Source organism: Rhinatrema bivittatum, chromosome 5, assembly GCF_901001135.1.
Source record: "Rhinatrema bivittatum chromosome 5, aRhiBiv1.1, whole genome shotgun sequence".
Lineage (NCBI taxonomy): Eukaryota > Metazoa > Chordata > Amphibia > Gymnophiona > Rhinatrematidae > Rhinatrema > Rhinatrema bivittatum.
In genome coordinates, this window is record NC_042619.1 from 41872482 (window position 1) to 41890583 (window position 18102).

Consider the following 18102-nt stretch of genomic DNA (forward strand, 5'->3'; position numbering starts at 1 on the left):
CCTATCTGGCTGCCAACCGACTGCGGCCTTCCTTCTCCCTATTTTTCAGTTAGTCACACATAGCCTGCAGTGTCCCTCTGTGACACTCTGCTTGGCTATTAGCGCTAGTGGGACAGGGACTTCCATGGTTACTGGTGCCGCCAGGGCCTCTGTAGATTTTTATTTATTTATTTAACACTTTTCTATATTCTGGAGCAGGAAGGACTGGCAAAACTGTGCGGAACAGTGCCGTTGGCAGTGGTGATGTTGCTCGGCCCGAACATCGGCCAGCATCGAGAAGAATAGCCGCAATGCGTTGAATGGTGTCGGTGGCAGACGGTCACCGTGTCAGTGATGATGAATGCCACGGTGCTCGACCTGGTCATTCCCCAGCGCCAAGATGGAAGCCCTCGCCGTCCTGGATGGCGATCGATGATAAATTTTCTATATAATATAGATTCAGGTCCTTTACTTTCCTCAGTACCTTCGCGCAGTAATACCCCATCACTACCATCGGTACCCCCTTCAGGCCATCCTGCGGTTTCAGATGCCACAGGTACCCCTCCCCCTCCGGTACCCTGATGCCATCCTCCCTACATCATTCTGTCAGTGCCATCTATGTTTATACATGGCACTGATTTATTTCCTTAGCTTTTATCAGTACTAGTGTTGCCAGAATGGATGCCATCGACGAACACTTTGTCTCGTCGCTGCCATCCATAATCGGGTCGATGCCACCGCTACCCGGGGCACTTCCATCGCTGTTGGGGGTCATTTCTATCGATGCCAGGCTGTTGTCCATCGATGCCAGGCTGTTTTCCATGCATGGCAGCCATGCCAGGCTGTTTTCCATCGGTGCCAGGCTGTTTTCCATGCATGGCAGCCATGCCAGGCTGTTTTCCATGCAGGGCAGCCATGCCAGTGCCTTTTCCATGCATGGCATCCATGTTAACATGGATTCCATTGGTGCTCATGTCCGTGGCATAAATGCCATGGGCGTCATTGTTGCCCGAGTCGATCCAATCAATACCGTTGATGCCTGTGGTCATACCGCAGATTTTGTCGGCGCCCGCCTCCATACATCAATGATCTTGACACCCACGTCATTCCCATCGGCATCTTCTATGTTTTTATGGATGTGGTTATTGACTCCGTCAATGCCCATATCATTTTTTCCGAAACCAGCGATGTTTTCGATTACCGTCAATGTCGACATAACACTGCCACACAATGCCCTCCCTTGAACACAGAGCTCCATGCTTTGGGTCCTTATTAAAGCCCCATATCAGGAGCAGAGCAGGCATGCTGACAGCCATCATCGATCGCCATCCAGGACGGCGAGGGCTTCCATCTTGGCGCTGGGGAATGACCAGGTCGAGCACCGTGGCATTCATCGTCACTGACACGGTGACCGTCTGCCACCGACACCATTCAACGCATTGCGGCTATTCTTCTCGATGCTGGCCGATGTTCGGGCCGAGCAACATCACCACTGCCAACGGCACTGTTCCGCACAGTTTTGCCAGTCCTTCCTGCTCCAGAAACACCGGATCGATGTCCGCAGAATTCTGCACTGGCGTCAAGAGACATCGAGCCGCTGCGACAATGGTTGGGTTCATGAGTTTGTCAATCGGCTCCCCTGTTCCCAGGCGTACCCCACCGACATCGGTGCAGGGTTCTGGCCCTCCGCTCATTACGGTCTAAGCGCCAGCTACGCCCAGCCTTGTCTCCTCTATACCTGCGCCACCATACCAGGTATCAGAGTTGAGACGGACGTTAATGTCCACAGGCTAGAGGACTCCGGAAATCCACGGAGCCAGCAATCTTCACCGGATCATCCTTCGGCGGTTCACGTTGGATGGTAAGTACCCGCTTCTGCGGCATTCCCATTGAAATGTGTTCTCTAATTCTGGCCACATGCTTAGAAAAGTTCTAGGTCATATACTTTCCAAGAACTGTATTAGTGTCACATATCGCTATGTCAGCCACAATACCAGGAGAACCTCTCTTTCTTTTCTTTGGGTTTGCATCAGGGCTTCCTCCCTTTTTCAGCAACGTGGCTCTGCACTGATTAATGCTCTAGCTTTTGGTTCCTGTTTCAGTACCAAAGTTCCAGGTGCATTTACTGTTCTGCTAAACACGAGATCCAGCACATGCTGCCTCATCTACAAGTCCACCTCGAAGCCTGATATGGGTCTCGATGTCTCCTTGTACAGCACTCAGAAATGCGGGTAAGACTTTACCGCTCTCACTCCCGTGGGAGGATACCTGATATTCACATTACATCAACCCCTCCAGTTGGACACCTCCCGGTTTTCCAACTAGCCGGATATCAGAGCAGGCTCCCGGTACACTCACCTACACGCTTCAAAGCGCAGAGGGGGGAAGAGGGGAGTTGGGGAGTTTTAATTACATTATTCTTTCTTTCAACAGAAAGTAGTTACTCTCCGCCCATCCTGGACCTCAGAAATACCAACTTTCTTCAGAAGGCACAGGTAAAATGATATCTCTCATTACCATGTTTCCAAAACACAGTAAGAACATTATCTCTATTCTTTCTATGTGCCTCATGGTGAGTCAACAATCTTACAATTCCAAGCTCTGCCGGTGGCACCAGCTTCGCAACTGAGGTATTTCATTGACTCAATATCGGTGACTGCTGTTTCTCTATGGAGTCCAACATCATTCACGCTTTCCTTGCAAGGACAGCTGCATAACCTAGTCTATTCCTGCTCATGCTCACATATACTTCAAGTTGAAAGTTTGACCACAAATCTTCTCAACCCAATATGCGTCTATTCCGCTCCAAGCAGTTATGCATAAACTTCCTGGATCTTGTACCATGAGTTATAGCCTTATGCCTTCTAATACTGCCTCTGTAACAATTCTTTGTGCATACAGACAGACAGCATAGGGACAATGTGCTTTCCAACATACAAGCATACACAACATCCTAGCTGCTCTGCAATGAAGATGCACAGCTTTATCCTTAGTCCTTGCTCACTTTATGCATCCTCCGGCCACTGTTCTCAGACACTTACTGAACGCACTAGCAGACCTTCTCCAGATAGGTCCATCCTCTCGAATGGTCTTGGACATGTGTAGCGAGAGAAATCTTCTAGAGCGGAGGTCAACCAAACTTGCCCTCTGCTTCCGAATCGAACCATACGGTGCATAGATTCTACTACCTACACATGGTTTCACTGCATTCACATTTACGCCTTTCTTCCATCAAGGGCCTCCTAAATGTGTCTCTTCCGCTACCTCTCATAACCAACACTCTTATCATGCTGAGCCGGGACGGAGTTCACTGTTCCTCAGGCCCTCCTCCTGCCCGGGACCAGTATGCTTCCCATACTTCATAGCCAAAACTCTCGTGAACCTACAACAGGACAGAGGAACAATAGTCCTCTTAGCCCTATATGGGCTTCGACAAGTATGGTTTCCCACATTCCTCGACCTCTCGATCAGAGACCAATTCTCCTGGGCACAGCGCCCACTCTCATAACTTGGAATCAGGATAAGTTACGTCATCCCAACTTAACAACTCTTGCCCTGACAGCTTGAATGTTGAAATTCTGCAACCACTTAATCTTTCAACACAAGTCTCTAAAGTTCTCGTAGCTTCATGAAAGCCTTCCACACGTAAACCTTACCACTTTTAGTGGACTAGATTTACCAAGTGGTGCACCAAACAGGTTTTCACCTTTTTTCTTGCCCCACTCCTTCTGTACTAGATTACTTATATCACATTCGGACTATGGTCTCCAGACATCCTCTGTAAGAGTACACCTAAATGCCATAGCAGCATATCACAACGAAATAAGGGATATGCCAATAACAGCGTGACCCCTAGTATGTCGGTTTATGAGAGGCTTACTTCACCTTAAGCCCCCCATTCAACCACTGGTCATTAAATGGGACCTAGTGTGATACATTCCTGCGACTAGAAATTTCTTACCTAACAAGTATTTTCTAGTAGCCATTCCATCGGCTACGAGGGTCAGTGAGTTGCAACCTCTCGTCACATAAGGTTCCTGCATGACACAGTAGTCCTTTGCACTCACTCCAAATTCCTACCAAAAGTAGTAACAGATTTTCTCTTAATCAGTCAATAGTCTTGCCTACTTTCTTTTCAAGATCTCTCTCTGTAGCCAGGGAGAGAGAGTCTTATACACCTTAGACTGAAAACGTGCACTAGCTTTTTACCTGAACCGCACAGCAGTCCATAGGACATCCAACCAACTCTTTGTTTCTTTTCACATAAAATGAACCAAGAGTCGTGGTAGTAAGGCAGACTCTCTCCGACTGACTAACAGTCTGTATCGAATTCTGTTATGAAAAAGCAAACGTTCCTCTCCAAGGGCGAGTAACAACACATGTAGTAACGGCCATGTCTACATCAGTAGTACACTATCGTTCAGTGCCCATTATTACCATATATAAAGCTGCAACATGGAGTTCCCTTCACACCTTTGCAGCTCTTTATTGCTAGGGCAAAGAAAAACAACAAGATTCGGCCTTTAGACAATCTGTCTTACAGAACTTGTTTCCAATATATTCCCAACTCCTTCTACATCCAACCTGCTGTGATCTTCGGCTGCCTTATTTTCAACAACAATTCTTCACTGTTGCTTCACTACAGAATGACTCAGCCTCTAGCTTGCTAATCACCCATATGTGAGGACTACATCCTGCTGTCCTGGGATAACACCTATTACAAGGTAAGCAATTTTGCTTTATCCCAGGACAAGCAGGATGTAGTCCTCACAGAACCCACCCGCCACCCCGCGGAGTTGGGTCCAATAAGTTTTATTATTTTCTTTTATATTTTCGCTTACGCATAATGCTACAAACGAGACTGAAGGGAGACCCCTGTGGACGCAGGGATCATAGCATGCTCAGTGCACTCAGTGTGCCAGTGTCAGTCAAAGCTTTTAGAAACTTTGACAGGAAGTTTTCCGTCATAGGGCTCCATTACCAATGTCACCCATATGTGAGGACTACATCCTGCTGTCCTGGGATAACACCTATTACAAGGTAAGCAATTTTGCTAAATCTTTTCACTGTAACTGAGTAATATCCAAGCTCTTTTCCTATAGACACAGAATGGGAGAAAATCCTTAATAATCAGGCCCTATATCTGTAACGATGAGAAGAGCCCGGGCCTCAGTGTGTAGAACCGAAGCTAGCATGGTGCCTGTGCCTTTTTTTCTCCATTTCTCCCTCTTTTCTTGCCCTGAGGTAGCTGGAACTGCACCATGAAAATCCCTCATGCACCTCACAGGGCCAAGAAGCATTATGGGAAGGCTAGAGAGAAGGCCTGCAGAGCTAAGAAGAGGCTGCAGAAGGGCAGGAAGCCATTTTGGTGGACCACACTAGCAAATTCATACCGTGAAATGTCCATCTGCTTCATCCAACCTCTATTTTTCACCCTGTGCTGCCAATATAGTCTTCACTTACATAAAAACATAAGAAGTTGCAAACTGGGTCAGACTGAGGGTCCATCAAGCCCATCATCCTGTTTTCAACAGTGGCCAATCCAGGTTACAAATACCTGGCTAATACCCAAACAATAAATAGATCTAGATGGTCACTTTTTTGGTGGTGGACACTTAAGCCCACAGAATCAGTGAGCTCCAAGCCCTAGTTACTATCCATCTTAAACTAGTTTATTTATTATGATTATTAACTGCCCTTTTGAAGAGATTCATTCAAGGTGACATATAACAAATTAGACTGACCGTCGGTACATAGCAAGCCAGAGAGGTGGACCCTACAGTCTTGCATTAGGATATAAACAGGCACAGCACAAATGAAGTCCTTATCATTGGAAGGCTACAATGGAGAAAGAACAAATATATCAAGTCACATTTGATAAAGTAAAAAATCTAAACAAAAACATAATACATAAGCATATTATAGTGATTATACATAAATAGACACAGAGAGAGAGAACAAGTTATCTTGTCTTCTGTGTGCATAGTGTGGTATAATGGAGTAGGTAACTGGGGTGTGAAGTTGGGCAGGGCAGGGCAGTGCGTATTCACCTTGTCTCTCAGTTGCATTGCCACTTGAATGCTTGGCAGAAGAGGAAGGTTTTCTTCAGTTTTCTGAAATGCAAGTAGTTCTGAATTAGGCATATTTCCTCTTGGGGGTGGTGTTGCAGAGGGTAGGAGCTGCAGCTGTGATGGACCTCTGAGTGTTGGATTACTTGATTTCTTTGACTGATGGCATGTAAGGGAGAATCCTTGGGAAGATCTTAGTGGTATAAAGGTGCTTTAGGGGTTTAGCCTGTACTTCAGTTAACCTTGACTATTTCCTCTTAGGGCCTTGAATATTAGTATAATGGTTTTAAATTTGGCCCTATATAGCACTTGTAACCAGTGAAGCTTGTATAGGGTGGGTGTGATGAGATCTTGCTGTCTGCAGCATTTTACATTAGTTGTAGTTGTTGTATGCTCTTCATTTTCAGACCATTTTATGATATATTATAGTAGTCCAGCTGAAATGTTATCATGGCATGGATTACTGTGACCATGCTTGCTTTCTCTATGAATGAGTGGAGTTTATGTAGTCAGCACAGATGAAAGAAGAACTGTTACTTGGATCTGTAGGTGCATTGTTAGTGTGGAGTCTAGCAGGACGCCAAGGCTCCTGAGTTGAGGTTTCAAGGGGAGTTCATAGTCTCTGAAAGGGATTTTGATATCAGGAATCCAACCTCCTATGTTTTCAACCCATAGCAGTTCTGTTTTATTTGGGTTTAGACAAAGTTTGTTATTTTTAGCCCTTTCTTGAAGACATGTAGCTAGGTTTCTTGTGGTTGAGCCAATTAGGTTCTTTGGGCAAGAGCAACTGTACATTATCAGCATAAATGTAGTATTTTACATCCATTTATTGGATCAGGTGGGCTAGTGGTTTGAAGTAAATATTGAAGAGATTAGGTGATAGTACAGATACCTGTGGTATCCAACAGGCCAGAGACTGGGGGTGGAGGAGGTACCTGCAAAGTATATAGACTGATGACTGTTAGGTAGGATCTGAACCACGTTATTTCTTGAGCCCTCGTGCCATGATAGCATATCAATGTGCTCAACAGTGACAAATGCTGCCAAATATTCCAGCAGCACCAATACAAAAGTGAGACCCTTATCACAGTTTTTCTAGAAATCATCCAATAGGGCGATCAGGACTGTCTCTGTTCCGTATCCGGGTCTTAAACCTGATTGGTACAGATCAAGCCAGTTGTTCTTCCAGCCAGGAATTGAGTTTGGGTGTAGATGGCCTGCTCTGCAGGATTCCCAAGGAAAGGGATGTTTGATACTGGACAGTAGTTTTCCAATTTATCTGGATCTATTTCATCACAATAGAGCAGTAATTCACATACATCCCAGGTTCCTGCCTAAGGTAATGTTGAATTTCTTCCTTAATCAGTTATCATGCCAACATTCTTCCCTAGGCCACATGCCTATAAGAGTGAAGCAGCTCCTCACACTTTGGATTGCAGAGTGGACTCAAGCCCTTTAAAAAGTCACCCAGCTTTTTACGTGTTCTGTATAGTTGGGTAAGAATGCCGTATGCCAGGAAAAGTCCTATGGTACAGACTTCATAAAACATTTTTTAATTACATCAAAAAATAATAGCTTTTCTGTTTATATAGGTTTAAGTAAGAAGTGATACAAAAATAAGTGCGTTCATAGAACACTGACTTTCCAAGATGGAGCAAAAAGAAGGCAGTAAAAAGATTTCTAATCATGACAAACCAGAAAAAACATTTGTGCTAATTACTTGTTATATAACTCTTAAGTTGAATATGTCAATAAAAATACTGAGAAAACTGAAATATGTGTTAAAAAATAAATGAGTGTTCAGTTATATATTAGATTCACTAAAACAATAACAGTGAAAAGCCAAAGCAAAAACGTTCACACGCTTGTACAAACTACTGGTAAAAATCTACATCAAAGGAGTCCAATAATATGTAACATGCCAATCCCAAACTGATGTAAACAAAAGCACTTTGCAGCTCTTCTACACCGGCTGTGTTTCGCCTGAGCGACTTTTTCAAGGAAGTTCAAAACAAGGAGCAGGACTTCCAATTATAGCTTAACTTTTTAAAATTTCTCATCCTAAACCCTGTTCAATTTCTCCAGGTTATCACGCTGAACACCATTCAATATCTAAAATAAATAAAGGTCCTTATGTAAATCGCAAAGCACAAAATATATATTAAAAAATATGAAAATATAAATATCTGGCGATATACTACTGGCATAAGATAGCTTCAGTTTATCAAACCATGGGCATATCTTCACTTAAAGTGCACCAGTCAAAAAATAGGTTATAGGTAGGAGGAAAGAGCAAGACTCTTTTTTAGTTTACAGGTGAACACATTAGATTCCCCCAGATCCTATTGACCCCATGATTGAACATGATAAGTGTTTTCTTCTCTCTCCCCCCCCACCCCCTTTTTTATTTTAATTGAAGACAACCTTTAACTAGGGAGTCACACATGATTGGTGAACCTTTTTGTCTTCAGAGAACGTGAAGTTACTTACCTGTAATAAGTATTTTCTGGAGACATCAGTACACCAATTGTATGAATCGATCCATCTCCTCTTGGGAGTTGCTCTCTTACTTTTCTAAGCTTAGCTAAATGGAAACAGAGAGCAACTGAAGCAAAGTAGTATGTCCCATGCATGAGTAATAAAGATTTTTAGTCATTACCAGAAAGCTCTGGAAAGTTTGTTATGCTCAAATCCATGTGCAATTATGTGATCCAGTTATGTAACTAGCGAATTGATGTCTTCAGAGAATACCTGTTAAAGTTAAGCATCTTCACTTTAGGAACATTTTTTTTAATATTTAGATCTTTCTCTGTGTTTACTTTTTAGCTGATCATACTTTCTCTGTGTTCAAGCTGAACAAAACAGCCATACAGACGGGTGATGTCATCCGACGGCACTTTGTTGGTCAACCTTTCTCCTAGCCTAGAAAGTTTTTTGATTTTCTGAGTCTCTTCTGAGCATGTGCAGGAACTCCCCTGCTACCATTGCCACACAACAGTACCTCAGTCTAATTTTGTCTGCTTCACAAATCATGTTTTTCTTTCCTCACATTAATTGCATCTGTTTCAAAAACAAACAAAAAGTTTTGAAGTAAAGAGGAACAGCTTTCAAAGGTAACATGGCCTTGATTAAATCTTTCATTTTAAGTCCTGCAAATGATGCAGACACAAAATGGCTGCTGCTGATCGGCACAGCCTATGCGGGCGGATTTTAAAAGCCCTGCTTGTGTAAATCCGCCCGGATTTACGCGAGCAGGGCCCTCGCACGCCAGCGCGCCTATTTTGCATAGGCTGCTGGCGCGCGCAGAGCCCCGGGACGCGCGTAAGTCCCGGGGGTTTTTTTAGGGGGCGTGTCGGGCGTGTGTCGGGGCGGGGCCGAATGACCCGGCATTTTGGGGGCGTGGTTTCGGCCCAGGGCGTGGCCGCGCCCTCTGAACCGCCCCCGGGTCAGGTCTCGGCGTGCCAGCAGCCCGCTGGCACGCGTGGATTTACGTCTCCCTCCGGGAGGCGTAAATCCATGGATAAAGGTAGGGGGGGGTTTAGATAGGGCCGGGGGGGGGTGGGTTAGGTAGGGGAAGGGAGGGGAAGGTAAGGTGAGGGGAGGGCGAAAGAAAGTTCCCTCCGAGGGTGCTCCGATTTCGGAGCGGCCTCGGAGGGAACAGAGGCAGGCTGCGCGGCTCGGCGCACGCCGGCTGCCCAAAATCGGCAGCCTTGCGCGCGCCGATTCAGGATTTTATAAGATACGCGCGGCTACGCGCGTATCTTATAAAATCCAGCGTACTTTTGTTTGCGCCTGGTGTGCCAACAAAAGTACACGATCGCGCTTTTTTAAAAAATCTACCCCATGGTGCATAGGTCCCAACCATGTTAGTGTCAACTATGGCCCCCGTGGAATGATGTCCCTGAGGGTGCTAATATATAGGGACATAGAACTGAAATATGAATCAAGAAACTTTTCGAAGCACAAAAGCTCTAAAAGATATCACCATCATAGGAAAATGTCTACATCTCCTTCTTCAGATGCTTCATTCAAGAAAAGATCAAGACAGAAACACAAAATGGAAAAATATAGAGTCAAGGCACTTCCTTGGAAGACTTAGCAGTGGCACTATGCGCAGATACAGTATTGTCCAACAGCGCTGCCATCCACCACAGGAATCACTTTAGTGTTGAGGTGCACAAAATTTCTCCTCTCTCATATACACAAATGTTCATTCCCATGCTCACACAGACATACACAAACACTCTTTCAAAACTCACACAGGCTCACAGTTACACAGGAACATTCCTGCTCTCTCCCTTTCTCTCAGGCACACACACACACAGGCTCACTATCTCTCAGAAAGACAGACAAACACACAGACACACAAGTTGGCTCAAGCACACACACAAACTGCCTTCTTGCTCCTTCTCTCACATGCATACACATGCATGCTCCTTCTTCTCCAGTAGGGATGAGATCCCCTGGGCCTCCTCCACGTCGGCTGCTGAGTCTGTTGTGATTCTTTGGCAACTACGGGGCTGCTTTCACTTTGGCCACCGGGAGAGAGAATCCCTCGGCAGCCGCACAGGATTCTTTTACTTTGGCCGCTGGGCGAGATGGGATCTCCTGGCGACCGTGCAGGCCTCTTTCACTTTGGGCACTGGGTGGGTTGGGATCTCCCAGCAGCTGCGCAGGCCTCCTGCCTCTAGGCAGGATAGGATCTTCTGGCAGCTACGGGTGTCTAAAATGGGTGGTTCATGGCACATACCTTTCTAATGTTGGTGGTGCCTGTGCATCTCTGTGCACAATGGATGCTTTGCTCATGCTCGATTTTCTAGTAAATTTCGGGAAATCCAACCTGACACCAAAACAGCAGCTAGAATTCTTAAATGCAAAACTAGACATGATAAAAGGGAAAGCCTACTACTTTCCAAATCAAAGTGTGTCCAAGATAAAAAAAAAAAAAAAAAGTACATGGAAAACACTTTTTTCTAACAGCCATAACTTATGCCTGTAGTGTAAGTGAACCACAAGCCCCGGTCTCCTTCTCACAGAATACTCAAATATTTACAAATAAAGTAATACTCAGAACCCATCCAAAAGTGGTATCTCAGTTTAATCTAAACCTGTCCAAATTTTACCATTTTTTCTAAAATCCATATCCATCTAAAGAAGAGGAATCCTTGCACAAATTAGACTGCAGAAGGAGATTCGTATTCTATCTGGAAAGGACTAAATCCATTAGAAAATCTACACAACTGTTCATATCTTTTGATAACAGTAAAAAAGGAAAGACAGTAACTAACAAACATTATCTAGAGGGTTTCCCAATGTGTATACATTGTTATGGAATTATAGTTTGCAACTCTCAGCTGGGAACTCCCATCTGCATGTGGCTGTTTAGTTCAGCTTGTCCTCTGAGAAAGTGAAGTTGCTTACCTGTAACCGACCATAGACCTTTTTGCATTGCCATTCAGTCATGAACTACACCTGTAACAGGTGTTTTCTGTGGAAAGAAGAACAGCCACAAAATCCCTACCACCTTTTCAGGAAGTTGAAATAAGCTAGAGGATAGACTTATGCAATGTTGTGCATCGACGGTAGTGTCTGAGTTCACACACATGCCCTGAAGAGACTCAGAAAATAAAACCTATCTAGGCTAGTAGAGACATTGACTGACACAGCACCATCAGATGATGCCACCCATTTGTATCACTGTTCTACTGTCCACAGAGAACAACTTTGCTGTCTTCATATTGAATTGTACCTGTATGATACCTATATGATGATCAGCATAACAGCACCATAATTTACTCTGCTTCATAAAAGCAAGAGTGGCCAAAGAGTGGTTAGAGCTGCAGGCTAAGAACCAGGGAAGCCTGACACTCTTTCTGACCTTAGGCAAGTCATTTCACCTTCTGTTGCCTCAAGTATAAACTTAGGGGCTCATTCACTAAGCTGTGGTATTATACTGCAGGACTCACAAAGCCAGAGTATTTTTTACAGCCTTCCTAGCCCTGCCCCACCCCTTCAACACAAAAGTCTGGCCCCCGGAGACCAGGAACCTAACTCTATCTTGGTACATTTTTCAGACCCCCTCCTTACTCATAATATAAGCCCTGGTGGGTCCAATGGGTGCCCAGAGCACCTCTTAGGCTCTCTGGGCCTTTCCACCTATCACTTTGTAGGGGCAAAGGTCAGGTGGTGCCATTTTGAGAAATGGCTGCTGCCCAGCCCGAAGACTAGAAGGTGCCCCAGGCCTCCACTGGACTACTGGGGCTTACATTTTGAGTAAGAGGGAAGGGGTCCAGAGGGTGGGGTAAGGGTCTCGAGGCTCCAGGGACCAGATTTTTATATTGAAGGGGAGGGGCAGGGCTAGGATCAGCTTTAAAAATGTTTTTAAAATTTACTTTTTTTATATGGCTTCCTCCAGGGGCAGCAGGCAGGGTGGGTCAGGGGTGTGTGGAGACCCCCTAGGTTTTTTGGCAACTTTCAGCCGGAGGGGGACTTACTTGGTGCCATTTGGCCCCTTTAAGCAATGACCTTAGTATGGTAAATGACCTAATGTGGGTTTGTGAATGAGCCCCTTAGATTGTAAACTCTCTGAGGACAGGGAAATATCAACACTACCTGAGTGTAACTAACCTTTGGCTACCAGTATAAGGTGTGAGCTAAATCTAAAATACTTCATTTAATGAATGAAATAAATATCAGGACAAAAAAAGAATGTTAATGATTTTGTTTGAACCGCTAGTTGAATTCTCTGAAAAACTGTTCAGCTAGTAGTACAGCCTTACTACTAGTTTTTTTCATTGAAAACTAATTTACTTACTTTTTTTCTTCATAATATTAGCTCGATTCCTTGGCCAAGAAAGAAAGTAATCAGAAAATTGCTGCTTATAACCTGGGCATTGCTGAAGCTATTAAACACCAGAAGAATGAAAAACCCTTTGAAATTAATGTAAGGTTATTTAGCTTCTTTTTCACTGAAATCACTTTTATAACCTCCATCCTAGATGCATGTTTTTTTTTCTGTGGCTTTTCATGCTTTGGTCACTTTGGGCATTAAGGAGTCAGGACCGGTGCGTCCCCATTAGGTGAACTAGGCAGTTGCCTAGGGTGCCAACCATTAGATGGCAGCGAAGAGCAGCCGTGTGGGGGCCACGAGCGGAGCCTATTCCACTCGCAGCCGAGAGGAGTAGAGACTCGGCGGGCCACAAGTGGCACCCATCCTGCTTGCGTCCCAGTGAAGCACAGAATCAGCTGGCTGCAAGCAGTGCCCATCCTGCTAAAGGCTGAGAAAATCAGAAACTCGGCAGGCCAAGAGCAGCATCACAGTGAATGATGACGGGACTGGGGGTGGGGAGGGAGGGAGGGTGCGGGTGCAAGGCAGAAGTTTCTGTAAGGAGTGTAAATCCATGAGGAATGAGGCCCAGGGTCCTATGTTAAACTTTTTTTTTGTGTACAGATGTAAAGCATGCTTTGATGTTAATTTTCAAAGAGCTACCGAACCTTTAGGAGAATTGTCAGCCAAATCTAACCAGCTGGGTTTTCAGCTGAAATTCCCTAAATCTAGTCAGTCAAAATTTAGCCAGCTACTGTATGTTTACAACAGCTATTTGTGCAACTATGGTTGTCTGCCTAAACCTAGCCAGTTAGCAGACCTGGATTTGTCAATAGGTACACTAGGCCTGTGCCTAGGGCAGCAAAAATCTGGGGATGGGGTAGCAAGCTAGCTGAACAGTTGCTGCCTTCCAATAAAAATAATATAAATTATACTAATAAATATAGTGTAAAACTACTTTAGTTTCATAATGTAATATAAAAGATGGAAATGTTTGACAATTTGCTTCAGAATTTTAAAATTTTTGTCATAGGATCTACCCCAGAGTTGCCACAGGGAACTGTGACTTAGATCTCTTTGGGGGGGGGGGGGGGGGGGAGGAGGAAGAGGGGGATGACTGCACCATCAGTGCCTAGGGGCACCAAAATCCTAAATCTGTCACTGGCAGCTAGTACTAAAAATCAGCATTAATCAGCTAATTAGCCTGTCCTGGGAATGCACCTACAACTGCCCCTTTTATGACTGACTAAATTTGGCCACCTTATGAGGTTAAATTTAACCAGTCAATTGTAACTCCTGCTTGGTGGATGCTTTAGAAGACAGGGACACATACGGATCCCAGGACTACTTTCCAAGTCTGCCTTCCACCATCACACAGTTTATCAGGGCCCCAGGACAGGGCTCATTTCCAGTGGGGGTTTGGGGGGGGGGGGGGGGGGGGGGGGGGAGAGGAATAAATCAAGGCCCAAGGTGGCAGGGGTGCTCTCAGTCCATTGCCCTGGGGTGGCAGCAGTTCACTTTCACCACTAATGGATGTGAATTCCAATAAAATACACCGGAGGCTCAGGTACAGCGTCCAAAATAAATCTTTACTGAATACGTTCTTGAATAACAAAATTGGAATTTTCCACATCTGATTTTGGCATATATGTCTTGAATTTCACAGTTGTCAAATCTTTTCTCAGTTTGTGCAAGGATCTCTCAATAATGGGCCAGGGAAAACTCTTACCTTTAGGGCTTTGGAAAAGTAAGGTGTGGACAGAAAATCTCCTTCTAAAATTACTAGCTGGAAAAATACAAGGTCTCAATCTTTGCACAGCCTCCCAAATGTTCTCTCTTCTCCCAAGATGAATACTCTGATCGGGGTCCTCAGATATGTATCAAAACAGTTCTTCACTTCTGGTGACAAATAGGCTCCTTCTTAAGAAAGATCCAGTCAGCAGGGAACACAGTAGCTCTAATAGATGTCCTCTCTTCAGGGAAGGAAGAGTGGCCAAAAACTTCCTCCCTGGTAATTCAAGGAAAAAGCTTCACAAAAATCAGAAGCACTGGAACTTTTCTGCAGCAAGTCACCTCTTTGTCACGTTGTGGAATGGAGAGCAGTGGAATCTTCCCTACCACCTAATCTAAACTTGCATAGAGAGTCCCCGAATTCCCATGCTCGGGGGTGAGTGCCAGATATCTCTCAGAAAATATCTTAAAAATCAAGAGTCCAAATCCCCTAAAATCCCCTGAAGTCAGCACTGGTAAGCATTTGCCTCCTTCCAATTAGGGCAAGGATCCAGACCAGGAGGCCTAATACTCTAAAAGGGGCACAAAACTGCAACTTTGAATTCCAACTCAAAATCCTACATTTAGCTGTGCTCCAGGCTGCTTTTATAAACCCAGGGAGCTGGCTATTTCAACAGCCTCATCTGTTCCAAGATGGTGCACCATTCACTCTGCTTCCCATCTCTATCCTAGCTCAAAAAGGACTTAGAACTAAGGTCAAACTCATAATCAATCCCAAAGGGTCATTACACACTGATTAGTGGAAGAATGGAACTTTTAAAAACAGAGGTTTAATCAGATAAATCCCAAAGTTAGTTGATTAAACCTTTTGAAAATCCACAACTGTGACAAGTTATAAAGGGGTTCATATTCAGTAGGACGTTTAGTGGACAAGTTATCCGGCTATAGGTAGCCGGATAACTTGTCCCGCATATTCAGTGGAATAAACGTCCCACTGAATATACTTGCTTAAAGTTATCCGACTAACCATAACTGGATAACTTTAAACATAACCAGATATTTTTTTGAATATCACTGGTTATGTATAAAGTTACAAATTATAATAATCTCTCAGACAATTTTTGGTGAGGTAATTGTCGTAGTGTTTATTGGTAATGTGAAAAAGACTCAAGTACCTCTAACAATCCAAAGTCAATATTTGCCAAAAATGTTTTTTTGCATTTAAATGACCTCATACAGGGCTTGGATGTGCAGAATAGCATGGTCGTTTGCCTCTATATGCAGGCTAGTAAAATTAGTTGCCTGCCAATTTTTTAAATCATTGGTCATGAAAATGTTATTTTCATTATGCTTATCGTGACAAACTTTTCTTCTTATATCGTGATAAAATTTCTTATTGTGACATGCTATTTTCTTTCAAAACGGAATCTTCATGCAATTATTTCATAAGTTTGCGATGTAAAATTACAAGCTACTTAGCTCGGTTGAAGAAATGTTTTAGACCCAGTGCATTTTGCTAACACCTCTGAATTCACTGGGTCTATAACATTTCTTCAACCGAGCTAAGTAGCTTGTAATTTTACATCGCAAACTTATGAAACAATTGCATGAAGATTCCGTTTTGAAAGAAAATAGCATGTCACAATAAGAAATTTTATCACGATATAAGAAGAAAATTTTGTCACGATAAGCATAATAAAAATAACATTTTCATGACCAATGATTAAAAATCTTGGCAGAGGCAACTAATTTTGCTCCCCTGCATATAGAGGCAAGTGACTGTGCTATTCTGCACATCCAAGCCCAGTATGAGGTCATTTAAATGCAAAAAAAAATTTTTTGGCAAATATTGACTTTGGATTGTTAGAAGTACTTGAGTCTTTTTCACATTACCTATGTATAAAATTATCCAGCTTCATGGGGCCATATTACTTTGGACTTAACCGGATATATTAAAAGACTCGGCTGCCAGCGCACTCAACTTACTTCGTTGGGCCCTGAAGTAAGTAAGAAAACAAAACAAAACAAAACAAAAAAAGAATAGGTAGGGTTTAGGGAATGGGGAGGAGAGGGAAAGGGGAAGGGGAAGGAAGTGTAGGAAGGGGGGTAGAGAAGGTCCCTCCCAGTCCGCTCCTTAATTGGAACGAACTGGGAGGGAACAGGAGAAGGCTGGAATGCGTCGCCGCCTGGAAATTACATAAGTCCCCCCCCCCTTGCACGCACTGCCCGCACATACGCACACGGATTATAAAATCCGGCATGCATGTGTGCGCGGCCCACAGATTTTCTACCGTGCACACGCCGGGAAGTGCGCGCACATAGATTCACGCGTGCACGGTGGAAAATCTACCCTTTACGTTCAAATTAAAAAATTCCTTAGTTGTCTATTTCAAAAAACTATAAATCCAAAAAAAAGAAGAAATTATATATTGGATTATAAAATATTCAGATACTCAAAAATAATATAATCAAATGGCGACTCCACATACATTCCTGCTTCTTTCATATTCTCCTGTACTCTGTTGGAAACATTGTTACAAGTAGATACTTATATTAAAAATGTCGTGCATAGAACAATGACAGACAACAGCTGTAAAAAATAAATGTTCAAGCATTAGCAGAACAACTTATAAACCACTTGAAAAATCTAGAGGTGCTTGTTTCCACTTACCTCTATTATTCGTTTTTTTTTATATATATAGCAAGCGGTATATTCCCTGCTTTTCCGGAATACTTCTCAATCAAAAAACTATTGTGGAACACACTTTCAACATTTCTACATCAAACAAATTTATATCAATTGAGAGTTTATTAGCAAAAAAATCATCTCACTTTTCCCAAGATTAACATACACAAAACTCATAGCTACCTGCCCTGCAGCTCAAATGTGTTCTTTAAAGGACTCTTTACAATGCTTTATCTGAATGATAATCACAAAAGAAACCCGATGGTTTAAATTGGTGAGATTACTTACCTGATAATCTCGTTTTCCTTAGTGTAGACAGATGGACTCAGAACAAATGGGTATAGTATGCTCGTGCTACCAGTTGGAGACGGATCTGACGTCAGCATGGGTATATATACCCCCACAGGAAGTGAAGCTCTTCAGTAATCTTCCTTGCAAAAGCTGTTATGGATATATGTGTACTGACGCTCAATGAAATAGTGAAAACAGGATTCCCCTGACCGATTGACAGTAGCTGGAGACGCCAGCATTCCCAACCGGAAGGCGTCGACACCCGGTAGAGTGGACGCACTCATGTAAGAAGTGAAAAGGCTTACCTTGAATCAGTGAAACCAATGTATACAGGCAGCTGGGTGGGATGCTGAGTCCATCTGTCTACACTAAGGAAAACGAGATTATCAGGTAAGTAATCTCACCATTTCCTGTTGTGTAGCCAGATGGAGTCAGAACAAATGGGATGTACAAAAGCTTTACTCCCGGACTGGGCGGGAGGCTGCCTGAGGGCCGTGTAAAACTGCCCTTGCGAATGCTGT

At 43.7% G+C, this 18102-nt stretch overlaps 1 protein-coding gene across 2 annotated transcripts in view; it reads left to right on the plus strand.

The window, feature by feature from the left end:
* The window catches only part of CCDC81 (coiled-coil domain containing 81), a 377879-nt gene that overhangs the window by 224775 nt on the left and 135002 nt on the right, over positions 1-18102 (plus strand). For both annotated transcript variants that reach the window (XM_029602264.1, XM_029602265.1), the window contains one exon: positions 12883-12990. In XM_029602264.1, coding sequence (XP_029458124.1) covers positions 12883-12990 — 108 coding nt within the window. The remainder of the gene's footprint in view (positions 1-12882; positions 12991-18102) is intronic.